Source organism: Archocentrus centrarchus, chromosome 6 (genome assembly GCF_007364275.1).
Source record: "Archocentrus centrarchus isolate MPI-CPG fArcCen1 chromosome 6, fArcCen1, whole genome shotgun sequence".
NCBI lineage: Eukaryota > Metazoa > Chordata > Actinopteri > Cichliformes > Cichlidae > Archocentrus > Archocentrus centrarchus.
In genome coordinates, this window is record NC_044351.1 from 22,823,414 (window position 1) to 22,838,137 (window position 14,724).

Here is a 14,724-nt window from a genome sequence, read left to right on the forward strand (position 1 = left end):
CAGGTGACTGACTGACTGCTTGTGACAGTTACGGAGGGATTGAACCAGAAAAGCCTATTAGAAGGTCTCTCTCTCTCTCTCTCTGTTTCTCTCTCTGCTGCTCCCTCTATCCTACTGGATGGAGAAAAAAACAAAGCCCCCCCCAATAAAAATATTGTCTCTGATTGCTAATACAACACTGAGCTAAATAAATAAAGTAAATAAAAGAGAAAAAAAAGAGAAAAGCCAAGGAACCAAACTTACTTTGCACAGATTTTTTTTATTATTATTAACAAAAAGATGATTACATTAACGGCTTGTTGTTAAACAAATATAGAGTAAGAAAATATCATCACATTACATATGCTCAAAAATTATAACATTTCTATATTATATTAGAAAAAATGAAAATTTAAGAAGCAGGAAAAGTCTGTGCATAAAATGCAGGAACACCAAAGCTGCTTTGGAACTAGGCAGGAAAATAAAAGAGATATTACAAACCATTAACTTATTGGTTAGGGTTATTAAATCATATTTGACTTCTTTAGAAAGAGCCATAGAAAGAGCACCGTTATTTTATCTTGGCTTGTCACTTTAGTCACAATCTTTCAAAAGGCTTTAGGATAGTGATATAAATAAGCAAGCAGATAAGCAAGCTTTTCCAACACAGCAGTTCCAAAGTGCTGTTTTTGTTACAGTCTGTAAAGCATGGTGAGGACCCAAGTGCAATAAAAAGCGAGCCATTATTGAGGCAGATGCAAAACTTGAACATAAGGTAGGAGGGCAAGGAAAACTGAAACTGCTGAAAACCTCAGCCGGGACACACTAAGGCAAGGAAAAGCCTGGAGCTAGGGAGCATAGGAACAGTGACATAGACAGATGTGAACAGGAATATGAACAGAGACTCTGATAAAGGACAAAGGGAACACTGAGACAATAAACACGAGGTAACGAGGGAAGGGGAAGCAGGAGGGGAATACACCTGAAACAAATTACAGAAGACAAGACAAGGGAAGTAAAATTAAATGCAAAACACACAAGACAAGAGACTATCACAATAAGACAGGAAATATAACCAACACTGAGTACGGAGAAGGGACTGAGAACACAGGAGACACAAGAGGAAAACATGGAGATGAGACTAGGACTGAATGGAAATACAAAAGGTAATTAATCAACTAAATCAACTAAAACAGAAAGAGGGACATAACTAAATGGAAAGGCAAGACAAATGACACAACTAAATGGGAAAGACACAGACACATGAATAATGCAGCACTTAACACAGGAGGGAGGACCACTGAGGGAGAAACTAAGCAACTGATAAAAAGATTAAATATAATTAAGAAAATGTACAAGACATAAACACCAAGCAAACCAAGAATCAATGGAACATTTACCAAAAAAAAAAGAAAAGATCGAAAATCCAAAAAAACTCAAAATGCTGGGCAAACTGACCTAGGACTATAACATTTTTAGCATCCAAAGTAAAAAATACAATTTAAAAGGAAGGCTAACCAGAAAAAACAGAAAACTACAAATATTCCCATAAATGCCTTTTTAAAAATTTATACAGTAAGGACTTAGCTTACAATAAGGTTGCAGCAATTTCTCAGAGTAAGCTATATGACAGCAAGTCAGTGACAATTTCTTTCAGCATTTTGTGATTTAAAAAGTAAGTTTTAGTCACTACTGAAAGTGAGTCTGAATACTAATGAAGAATTTAGCTGACAAGGTGGAAAACGTGTGAAAAGTTTGAACAAACTGATTAAATTCTGGTCTTTTTGGGAAGGTTTTTAATAACAAAATAGCAATAAGTAACTGCTATCATAAAAAAAATTTTATTGCAGATTTGTTAAAAATGTGTTCTATGTTATGAAATTTGAACATAATGCTGTTAAGATGAATTTTGCAAGCAAATGTACAGGTACATCCATTCAGTGAAACACTCACTGAAACAACAAACTCACAGTTGTATGATTGATTACGTGTTTTCTGGCCTTCTCCTAATAAACTCTCTCTGCCTCTCTTTTGCATCCTCTCTTATGCAAAACCAAAGCCACATTAAGAGTTTTTTTAGTAGATTATTAATGTCAAACAAAATCCTGTAAAGCAACAAAGGAAAACCACTGTTCTGTGCGCTGCTACTTACACACAGCACAATGGGAAAGATTTCTGTGCACATGTAAACAAACCCCCTTCTTTAAGTGAGCTGAGGATTATTCATCACATCCCATGCTGCCTTGCTCTTTCAGCTGGTATTGTTAGGTGAGGTCTCGTCCCTTAATCAGAATAAAGAAATGTTTCTTCTTTTTTTTTTTTTTTTCTCCACTCTTTCTCTGGCACAGTTTCTAAAAAACAAATACAGTGTAACAAAATGTCATCAAATGACATTAAAAAAAATTAGATATAGTTTCTTCATTAGCTTTTTCATAATAAATAAAAATTTAAGAGAAAAAAAAGTAAAGTTTTTGACCTTCTGTGCATAAAATGCAGGATCATCACAGCTGCTTTGGAACTAGCCACCAAAAGAAATTGAAAGAGAAATTAAAACCTATAAACTTGTTCTATATTAAACCGTCTTTGAGTTCTTTAACAAGAATAAATCATACCAAGTCTCTCCACTAGTTCCTTATGATGATTTTTAAGAGCATCAAAGAAGGCTGCTTTGACCTTTTCCCCTCCTGATCGCAATGTCCTTCCATAGAGCTCCCTCATTTTATCTTGGCTTGTTGATTTAGCTTCAATCGATAAATAAGCCTCGGGATGGACCATGTCTTCAAGCTCTTCTGCTATTGCAAGTACTTCTGAAACCTCTTGTATTAACTTCGCCCTGTTCTTGTCAACAAACTTTGCTGTTTGTAAATGAAAAAGAATAATAGCATGTATTTAAAAAGAATGATAAAACTGTGGCTGTAACTGTGAAATAATAAAGAATACGCACCTTTGTCTGCAGGAGTCAGATTTCTAGCAGAACTGCTGACAGAATTCTGATGGCAAAAGGAAAATAAAACATTTGTAGTCTATACTTTTTAACTATGTCACTACACTAATACACAAATATTTGATTTGACTGTGAATCCTAATATGACACATCTTTGTGAACAAGTAAAAAAAAAAAAAAATCCAACCTCTTCAAAACAATATTTAGTATGTGTAATGATACAAAAACAAATGTTAAGTCGATGTTGTTGTTCTCAGTTCTCTTCAGGTCACAGCGGCTATTTCCTTTCAACTAACTGAGAGACAAAGGACAAAGTGTAAAACAAATACCTGCAATGGGACATCCACGGTATCATTTGCTGGCTGTCCTGAAAAATAAATAAAATATCTGTCTGTCTTAATCGTTATTAAGTAAGGAATATGTATGAGAATAAACACAGGTGACAAACAAACTGTATTAAAGAATCTACCTGGCGTCTTAGGAATAACATCAGATTGCCTGCTTGTGTTGGACCGTCGATTACTGGGTGGTGTAACCTAGACCAGGGAGGGAAACCATACACAAAGAAGTCTCATAACGGTATTCACCATAAATTGATATTATTACAGCAGAACAGAAGGACACACAGGTGAACTGTGAATCCTACCTACTTGTGTCCTTGTGACATGTGGCATAATTTAAATATCAACTAAGAAGACCAGTGATCCCAAAAAAGGATTTCATTATGTGTTGCTGCAACATGCAATTTAAATAACACAACAAAACCTCTGTTAATGTTGTTGTTGTTCTCAAGTCCCTTGTGATGACAGTGATGCTTAAATAAAGTTGCTCTATTTTGTTTTTTTTTTCTTTTCAGGTTTGTGAGACGGAAAGGACAAATACCTCCATAGCAGATCTGGCATCAACTGTGTCGTTTGACTCTGACTGTCCTGAAAAAAAAAAATATATGCATGATGTTTATTGTCATTAAGAAAGGAAAAAGTATGAGGATAAATACTGAAGAACCTACCTGACATCTCAGGAGTAGAACCAGATGAACTGGATGAATGTTGATTATCCTAGAACAGAAGAGTTAACAAAACACAAAGAAATCTATTCAAAGTACTCCCTCTAAATTGCAATTGATGACTATTCAGTATTTTATTATTTCATTTTCTGAAATGATATATTGAGTTGCACCAATATTTTCTTGACTTGGCCCACTGCATCGTGAATCCCGTTCTTGTGCTTTGAGAACACGGCCTCAGTAACTTCAAGGCATTCTGAAACAAAGCCATGGTCCACTTTTAAAAGGCATAATGTTTGGAAAATAGAGTGTGCATTATCGATGGGATCACACTCACATACAAAAATGTTAAACAATGAAAACAGTGAGCATAAAAAGCATCCAACTGTAGTGAACACATACCTTTAAATTTCGGCCTGTTGGATGGTTTTCCATCCCAGCACCTGTTCATGAGGTCAACCAGCTCTTTCAGTCCTTCTGCCTTCGTCTGGTCTATTTCAGTACAGGGAGGTCTGTCCCCTTTGGGGATCCTCAGTTCCAAAAGAGCTAGAGTGGCATCTATGTGAAATACAACAGACTTTCATCAAAATATATAAGCACAAATGATAGTACTTGATAGATAGAATTTATATTTATTGTAAAAGATGAACTCTAAATTAATTTTTAAAAAATCATTTGAACAATAAATTGGAAACTTATCGAAAAAAGAAAGATAAAATTATAAAAATGGTAGGTCACTGAAATCAATTAACTGTACCTGGGAAAGGCTCTTTTCCACAAACAATAGACCACAGAAGGATACCATAGCTGATCAAGATGAAGAAAGAAAAGAAATTAACACAACAAAATTCATAATCATACATAAATCCACATAATCATTCTTTTAATGTTTACCTGTATATGTCAAGGGTACGAACAGGTTGATATGATGCATTAAAAGCCTCAGGAGGCATGTACTTATATGTGCCTCCTTTCACTTCGGTCCTTTCTTCAGAACTGCTCAAAGCGCTGGTGGAAACCCTGGATAGACCAAAATCTGCCAACTACAAAATAATCAAAAAATAAATAACATTAAAGACACAATTCAGTTTTAGTTTAGTTTTAATCTAAACTCACGAGTTTGGTGGCTGGCACTTTACCTTGGCATGAAGGTCACCATTCAGCAGTACATTGCTTGGCTTTAGGTCATGGTGCAAAATGTTATTGCAATGGAGGAAGTTCATTCCTAGAGCGACTTCATGAGCCAAGCGGAAGGCCAGAGGCCATGGTGGTGGACCTGACAGAGCCTTCAGCAGAGATTCAACAGATCCTCTCTCCATGAACTCCATGACTATTCCCAAATGAGTGGATGTCCGTCCATCTGGTGGACATCCTTTATACATTCCATGAACCCTCAGCACAGAGTCACAGGACACTTTGTCCATATAATTAGCCTCCTTGTGCAGCTCTCCGTCCCTAGTTTTGGAAGGAATATATAAAAAGCAAAAGCTTTAGAAATGTACTATTTCATATGCTTGGAAGTGTAAAAATTAATAATTTAGGTTTGGTCTGTAATTTTTCAGTTCTAATTTTACCCAGCAGCATGATGAAGTAGCTTAATGGCCACATCATGCTTCCATATCTTGTGTCTGGCCTTGTAGACTTCACCAAATCCACCAGAGCCAATTGGTTTCCAGTTCTCCAAGCTTTCATTACCAATTGACTCAGTCTGCAGTGCCATCTCCTGCTGAACTCAGACAGAAAACCTGCAACCTAGAAACATATTGAACATTAAAATGATAGAGAGAATTAACTTGGCATTTATATTTATTTTATACACCTCATTAAACTTCTTTATTTTTGCTCTAACATGAAAGCAGCAGGGAACAACACACACAACTCAATTTTGAATCTGCATTTCCCAAACCTGGTCATACATGGAGAAAAAACAAATAAACTACATTGCAACTCACCTAAAAAATAAGTTTTTATTTCAATTAATACATTATTGCCAGAAAAATTACTAATTAATTTCATTTCGTGTAAAGCAGGGTGGTCAAATGTTTAGTTATTTTTATCAGAATGACAGAGGAATCATCTTCTAACTTAAAGTATTTTCCTACATCATATCCATGACTTTAAATGTGTACAGTAGCAGACGATTATTAATATTATTGATTTATTTTAGGTTTACTGCTATTAGGTGTCACAGTGAATAACACGAGCGCATCAGAGATTTAAGTGCTCATGTGCAGTTATAATAACAGATGAAAGTAACATTTACAGAGAACAGCAGAAAACTAAACTAACTAGATTTTTAAAAATTATCTGGAAACAAAACAAAACGCTGCATCTGCCCTCTGCAAGTTCCGCTTCCTCTTTCATCGACAGACTCTTGCTCCTCTCGCAGATTGGTTTAAATCTGTTCCGCCCACGCTCGCCAAACATATTTTACAGTACACATTTACATCGCAATGTAATCACATTGTCTATTCCACATGTGATGACTTACTCAGTGAAATAATTTTAGGAAATTCTGGAGCTTCTAATTTGACCACAAAAACAAATACAACCAAAACTTGTTCAAACTGCAGTCATTTTCCCTAAAGCCGTTTAAACATGGCGCTGATGATAATGAGTAGCGCTTTTCCTGGTGTGTACAAGTAAAAAGATGTTTTGAAGGATTTTACATCGCCTATTGTTTCGCAAACTATCATTCGATTTTGAGCTGCAGCATCTGTGAGGAAAAAGTCTCAACTGCTGGTTGATACGCACCTTATCTCGTCAGCTTGTTCCACATCCAGATGTAAGTGTTTGTTCAAACCAAACCTGTGGCAAATAAGACGCTCCAACTTTCATTTTCATATCTTTGCTGGCCAGGCAGCGACAGTCAAGGGGCGGAGTTTAAACTTAGGAGAGCCTGCGTAATGGGCGGGCATTGATAATATCACACTGCCCGTTGGATAAGACAGTCAGTTATAATTTATTTGAGGAATATTAATGTGTTGATAAAAGGCTTTTTCTCACCAAACAAACTTGCACTTCTCCACACGGAAAAAAAAATCGTGATGCTTTAAAGCTTCAAACAATGAAATGTTAAACAGTATAAAAGTTTTCATCACTACAGATTTTTCTTTGCTGGCTTTAATTCAAACCCAAACCGGAACAGCTTAAGCTTTTTTGTTCCTATTTTAACGGGTGCGTGCCTCAGGTCCTAAGAACTGTGCACGTGCGGAATAACTTATCTATCCTATATCCGGGCATTTCATGTGCTTTTATGGTGCTTCCTATGTGATATAAATACGTGAATAAGTAAACTTTAATAGTACTGTGTGAGTAGTCTTGAGCCACTCCTCGTGTCAATATATTTTGCTTCCAAGGAGCCAGACATTTTTCACTCATTTTCAATCCATCTGTGAATGATTCAAGCATAATAAAGGCTGTTACTAGCAGCCTGTCACTACAAACAAACGCAATTTGTTGAATTTTTTTTGAGTTGAACCTATGAAAACAAGTATTATCACAAATTAGGAATTTAGCTGACAAGCAGAAATAAATATGTTTAAACAAGCTGATAAAACACAAATCCTTTTGAGAAGTTTTAAAAAATAAAATGGTACCAAGTACTGTTATAATAATATTAACTATTTAATAAAGATTTAGGATTGCCTCTGTTAAAATATGTTATTTGCTCAGAAATGTGATCATAATGCTGTTGATATTAATTAATAACTAATTAATTAACAATTAATATTAAGTATAGGTGCACCCATTTGCAAAAAACAGAAACAACCAACTCACAATGGAGGCAATCATAATACCTGAAGTCTTGGTCTTACTCCAGCTATAGAATTCATCATTGTATGATTAGAGGATTTCTGGCCTTCTTCTAATAAGCTCTCTTTCTCCCTCTGCCTCTCTTTTGCATCCTCTCGTATACAAAACAAACAAACAAACAAAAAAAGACACATTAAGAGCATTTTTATGCCTATTATTAATGTCAAACGCAGTCCAGTAAAGGAACAAAACAAAATCATAGTTATGTGTTTGGAGCACTGCTGCTTGTGAACATGACACTATGGGTCTATGTCTTGTGTGCAAACATGCAAACCAAACATGCACACCCCTTTCTTCACGAGAGCTGAGGAGTATTCACTCACATCCCATGCTGCCTTGCTGTTTCAGCCGGCATCGATAGGCGCGGTCTGTTCTTGCTCTTTGCATTTCCATTCCTGTCTCCCCTCCCTCTTCCCCACCCACCTTCATTTACACTCATCTCAGTGTGGACCTCTCTCACCAGGGGCTGCTCTCTACGCTACATCTCTCCTCCTATCTGCCTTTTCCTTCATCCTCTACCATTGTAGAGACTGTCAATAATATTCTCCTTCATTTGCGTCCCTCCTTGCCCTTGTCTCATTCTGATGATATATGAGGCTGGGGATTAATGTAAAGGGGAGCCCTCTGCGCTGGATCCGAGAGCTGAGGTGAACGTATGCTTTTGCACCACAGTGGAAGAGTGGTATAGCCTGGGGAGCATCACTGATGCCAGCAGGTTACATCCTCTGGAGCAGCGACTGGACAACCTCGGGAGAAAGCAGCTGCACCGAAGCCCCACGTGCATGCCTGGATGTGCTTTGTGTTGATAGATAGTAGACTGAAAAAGGTAGGCAGAGGGCAGCAACAGAGGGAGAGTAGTATTTACTGAGAGGCATCCAAGTAACGAAGGTTTTGGGGGGAGGTGGGTGTGGGGTTCACTGGGAGTGTTTCAAATGTGAAAGGAGGAGTTGGGGGGGGGGTTCCACTCTGCTTTCAGATCAAAGAACTGGAAGAAGGAGGACCACACAGTCTGAAGAGTCAGAGAGACTGGGGAGTCGCAGGCTCTCCAGAGACTGTCTGCAGCACAGGGGGGGTGGTTTTAAGGACTCAAAGTGAGGGACCAATCAAAGGTCTTCAGGTCTTCATTTGGACAGCGTGAGCTTACTTTGTGAGTGAAGACTCAAATTAAGAGGACATCGAAGAGGGTCCCTCTAGAAAATTGGCAGCATTCCCTTTGCGCACGAATCTATAGGAGGATCCTAATATGGCTGTCCAGCTCATCCCTGAATCAGCCGTGTGTTTGCTTATGGTGAGTCGCAGAGGAGTAGGGGACTGACACCACTATCTACTCATTTTCCTTTGTTGTTTTCATTTTCCTTCTCTGGTGTGGTTTTCTTTAATCATTCTCCTCATGGCATGTGCCCATGCTGCCACTGCCATCTCATTAAAAAGGATGCTGCTTGCTTGCCCCTCCCCTTTACTACATCTACAGTCCTCAAATCCTATGATAACTTCCTAGTGAGAGCCATAGCTCACTAAAGAAATGTGTGTATTTTCCATCCTCGTAAGAAAACTCTCGCTTTTGTGTTCCACTACTGCGTTTGTCAAGTGTCGGAGAAATGCTTCACTGCCTGCAGATGTGAGGGTGCGGTGATGATCATGGTATCTGTGTACTGTATGTTGGAGACAAAGTAATTTAATACATATGTATAGTATGATTAAGTGTGTGAGCAAAATGACCTGTGTTTGCGCCTGCAGTGCAAGCAGATAAGTTGTTAAACTGATATGGTTTCTGTTTCGTGCAAGGTCAGCATGTGATCATTGCCCATATACGTACAAGATTGAATCAAATCAATTTCATATTATAGAGAGAACAGATTTGCTGCAACTCATGGGATTTGTAGGATCTTGTTAGTGTTGAACCCAGTCTTTTATTGGCATGAAACAGATTGGCTTAGCTTACCGTGGTTCAGATCTGGCAATAGAGAGTGGTGAAATAGAAATACACAACACGCTAAAAACCGCTGAAGTCCACTTGCTCCTCTGTCCAGCCTAACTGTGAAACACTGGCAGTGTGGTTTTGCTATGTCCATCCTATGATAACCTCTAGTGAATAAACATAAAGCCTGTATGCAGGGTGACTTCCTATAAGAGAGCGTGTTCTGCTCATTTTCATTCTATAGTGTTGGCATTCTGCAGTCCCAGGGGGAGTCATGCATCGCCGCACTACCTGCTATCTCCACCTGTCATGGCTGTCTGTTACTATGGCGATAGGCCATGCAGTCCACTTGAGGAGAGGCGGTCGGAACAAGGATCAGGGCAGGAGGAGGTGCTAAAGATGAGAGACAGGGCAAAGTAGGAGGAGGGCAAAGCATGAGGATTCGAACAGAATATGAAATAAATAGACGAGGGGTAATTAAAAGTAAGCGTTTAGAAGGTGATGCACTGCAACAAATATTATCACCAAGAAGATGGTTTCCATCAAAATATGCTCCTAGTGGAATTTTTGGCCTTGGTGACATAAATGGGGTCATCTTCTGAGCAGCATCATCTCCTATCTGTGGCAAAGAATTTGTGTCCCTTCACTGCATTTGACACTATTTTACTCCATCTTTTTGCATCAGCATCGAGGGTCTATGTGTTCCTGCTCTCATAGATGACAGGCACAAAAAGCCCTGCTGTCATCCCAATTCCACAGCCTCTCTTCCATTTCTGATGGATGTCCTACAGTCTTCACACCTGTTGGAGCCACTGTATAAAGTGCTTTGAGTGTTCATGTAGAGTAGAAAAGTGCTATAGAAGAACCAGTCCCCATTACCCATTTCCCACTTGCTCTTTTGGTGTTTACTTAGAAAAATATTTATTCATGTGAAGCTGACCAAACTTATGGAATCACATTTTTTAAAATGTTTAAGTCTTTGAACTTTTGTCTAAGTTCACATTTAACAAGACTGACATATCTCATTTCAGAGCTCAGTTCACAAAATCTATGACATTTGCATTCATGCTGTGAACCCATCTTATTTATTAATGAGAGTTTAGCAGCTATGTGTGTGTCTGCATGCGTTTGTGTGGTGCAAGCCAAGATATTAATATTGATCAAGCTGCCTGCCACTCTGTTTATTAATATTTCAGGTGTTTAGGTGATTATCTGCTGCAGTAATTACAGGCACTGCTGCAAATTATTTGCACAGACAGCACAATAAACAAGTCACATCAGAAACAGCAAAGTCAGACAGATCCAATCGATTGATTGATTTGAATCAGTGAAATATTATGACTGGGAGAAGAAACTGACGACTGAGTGTCCACCACCTCATCTTGTTGTTTGATTCATATTAGATGCATCTATGTGGATAGACAAGGCTTCTTTCTAATGGCATGACTGACTCCAGCTAAGATACACACAGATACACAAATACCAAAACAGGTCACAAACTACACTGCATTCTCTGGCATTAACGGGGATTTGTCTCTGAGTTTTATTTCTAACCTAAATGGGAAGCACTGATTCAAAAAGCCACTTACTATTTTGATCCCACATTTGTGTGATAAGGCATGTGTTCTTGTTTCACTTCCCACCAATTTGTGTATCCACAACTGCACGGTGCTTTTTGTATTTTAAATCAGAATTGGCACAAGCACTATGTGACACTCATCACTGAGCTGATTAGCTCTGCTCTCACTCAGAGAACACCCTCCCCCCCTTCAAGCTCAACCCATGATGGAAAGGTACAGAATTAAATCAAAAACAAATTCAAACAAATTTAGACTTTCCTTTTAATGAATATAGGAGATAAATAAGAGTAATAATTAAAGACTACATACAATTTCATTACAGGCTCGTGTCACAAGATTTAGGTTTCTGATGCAGCTAATCCCGGATTTATCATAAATTCCATGTGAGGAAGTGTCACATGGAATTTTACTCCAAGAAGCAAATGAGACTGACAAAAATGGGAGCACGGTTTGCCCCAGTATTCTGCTCTGATTCATTCATTTTAATTTTAGCGCTCTCCCTAAAGAGCAGTTGTCTTTTTCCGGACACCTGATCAATATGCATTTTGCTATCTGTTACACTGGACCTTACAAACCCAGCAGCAGGGTAAGCTGGTATCTTGACACACAGACAACTTAAGTGGATTATCTTCCTAATGCTGGAGGGGTCTGTTCTGTGTACAGTGAGGGAACAGCAGCTCACTTTTTTCACTGTACACATCTGCATACGCATGTTAGAGATCTTCTGATTCTTGCACAAATCAGAATGCATCTGCACATTTGTTCTGTGCTCTTTGTCTTATGTGAAATCATGTTGATAAACTCATAAGTGAGCTGTTATTTATGCTCAGGTAAACATTTAACTAGGGACCCGCAACTATACAGAAAGAGAAACTCCAAAACACAGACCTCATGCTGCCCTTCACGTTGGTGCCCATGTCTCTTCATTACTGTTCTTCATTCAATTATACTGTCACTGAGGATGGAGGCCAGATGACTTAGCGTGATCAAGCCAGGGGATTCATTCAGCAATAATCAAATCACTGCCCGATGATGTGATGCACCAAGTGGGTGTGTATTCAGGCGGTTTAACTGCAGTGTGCATTCAATATATGTATTTATCCTTACAAAAAGTTAAACACATGTCACTATGCATTTTGGAAAATCATTTTCCCAGCATAGGATTATTGGGTCACACATTCTATTTTTGACACAGACAACAGCAGAAGAGCCAGTGTACAAATGGAGGAGGGCTAAACAGTATGGGGGAGGGTTAGTAGAATGACATCATACTGAGATAATTGATTACTGCCCTGCAACAAAGGCAGAGGGGCATAACATTTGGTGTGTGCATGTGTGCATCTGTATGTGGCCAAAATGTCCAAACAATTGCTTGTACCTCTGGTACACCTGGTTGGGAAATACACATTAGTTAGCAGTTAATGAAGTACCGTTATACTGTTTCGCTACCATTTAAAAACAAAATAAGCTCAATGCAATTTTAGAACTACCTAAAATCCACACAAAGGTGCATGTTTACAAACACACATAATCATAAACAACACAAACAGACATATTGTCATAATGCTGCCAATGAACAAATTTATAACCTGCACAGATTTCAGCCTCTTATGGGTGATTAGTATGAACAAGAAGCAGAGGCACAGATGGTATCCTATTACGGCTATTGTTTTTTATTGATGCCTCACTATCTTCCACTTTATATTCCCGTCTGCACGCTGTAGGCTACTCTTGCCTACTTTTTGCTGCACCACCTTTTTTTTTTTTTTTTTTTTTGCTTGTTTATTTGGTGCTAGTTTCTCTGTAATAATATAAAAATGAATCCCTTTTACAGCCGCAGTCTGGCTGCAGAACAGTCATGCCTGAGTGATGCTAGGAACCGGTACTGCTGATGTCAGCGATCTGAAGCTCTGGAGTTGCTGCATTAAACACTGCAAGAAACACTTTTACTTTACATTGGAGCAAAAAGCCTTTTTCAAACCTCTTTGTGCTACTGGTGTTACTTTTCAGAGTATTTCTATTTATGAAAATTTGTGAATATGAAGAGCATGGCAATATTTGGAAGTGCAAACAATAGTTTAAGGATATTGGTTTAATATATAACCTTAAGAAAAATTTGATGATGGTAACACTGGAGAGTTGGCCAATAAGCATGCTCTTTTATTACCATTAAGTAACACCAACCAAATCAATTTTTTTTTCTTGACTTCTATATAACAAACTACTGTTATTTTCTTCTAATTCAGTGCTGTGGCTTAGTGCATGTTTGTTTTCTTTACAGCAAATCACCCCAAACTGGAATTTGACATTTTGTAGCAGATTTTACTTCCAAGATAAAAAGTTGAATGCACAATTTTTTTTCTCACAAATAGAATGAGCTGAATTAAAGTGTGTATATGTCTTAGTCTGAAACTCACATATACAAAGAGGTACACAGTAAGAACAAAATTTTTGCCATAGTTTTTGGCCTGATGAGATCCATAGCCTCCCAGAGCCCTATATTAAGTTGGAAACATTTTAAGCAGTGGAAGAACATTATCATCCTACAGAAATTATGTTTCCTAAAAATGTAAGTCCAGTATTCACATTCTGAGTTAACTTAGGCTTCCTCTTCTCTGATAAAGGTATGTATTTATTTACTGCCTTTAGCTAACTGCCTTACTTACATTAGCAGCTAACATTCGCCGCTAGCTAACTTGGCTTTTGCTGCTGGTTAAGTAAGATAATCTGTTTGGAGTGTGTCTGTCAAAAACAGCTATTAAACTATACAGCAGCTAAATGTAAAATAAAACCAACTAATAATGAATGGAGCTTTGAATTGCTGCTGTACAGCTAATTACAGTATTGGTTGATTAAGATCAAAAGAGCATCAAAAACGTCTTCTTCACAGTAGATTTGGCTGTGATATTTGTGGAATAAATTGATTTCCACATTTATTTTCTTTCTTCTTTTTTTTAGTTTGTTTATTTTAGTTTTACTCACTGGCTAAGAATTTAATGATTTTAGAGTGAGAAAGGGGGAAGCAAACAAGAGAAACAGTTCAAATCTCAGAACATGCATAAAGGTTGGTCTTTGTGTGCCAGTGACTAAAACATGTAATTAAACCTTCTGAGCTGTTTACACTGCAGACTATTTAAGGACTGCTGATGAGCTGCAGAGATGAACTGACTTTGCTGTTCATTTGGCTTGTTGGTGGTCTTTGTGTCTAGCCAGCGGAAGGTCTCAGGTGTGACTGTGTGAAGTGTTTGCAATGTCAGCCTGGTGTTTGCACTGCATCCCCTCCGGCACCTTAATATATGCTGCAGTCTCTCAGTGATGTGTGACAGCATTTCTTATGAGCCTAATGGCTGCCAGGTTATCAACTGAGCTTAGCCGGTGTAGGTGATGTGAGTAAGGGGTTAAGGAAACCGCCATTAATGAGCACCAGCGTGCACACCCCGGCAGATGCTCATCACAGTCTGCCAATCCTTCCCCGTGCTGT

The 14,724-nt window shown here is 38.2% G+C and overlaps 1 protein-coding gene across 1 annotated transcript; it reads right to left on the reverse strand.

The window, feature by feature from the left end:
• Positions 1-2,289: 2,289 nt before the first annotated feature.
• On the reverse strand, positions 2,290-6,803 carry LOC115781862 (receptor-interacting serine/threonine-protein kinase 3-like). The gene is made up of 15 exons (XM_030731762.1): positions 6,684-6,803; positions 5,504-5,681; positions 5,069-5,384; positions 4,824-4,972; positions 4,687-4,736; positions 4,332-4,487; positions 4,103-4,185; positions 3,933-3,981; positions 3,806-3,852; positions 3,393-3,459; positions 3,253-3,290; positions 2,924-2,969; positions 2,592-2,834; positions 2,456-2,497; positions 2,290-2,330 (listed from the first exon to the last, which is right to left on the reverse strand). The coding sequence occupies exons 2-14, from the start codon at positions 5,647-5,649 to the stop codon at positions 2,481-2,483; spliced, it is 1,407 nt and encodes a 468-aa protein (XP_030587622.1). The 5' UTR covers positions 5,650-5,681; positions 6,684-6,803; the 3' UTR covers positions 2,290-2,330; positions 2,456-2,480.
• Between the last annotated feature and the right edge of the window lie 7,921 nt (positions 6,804-14,724).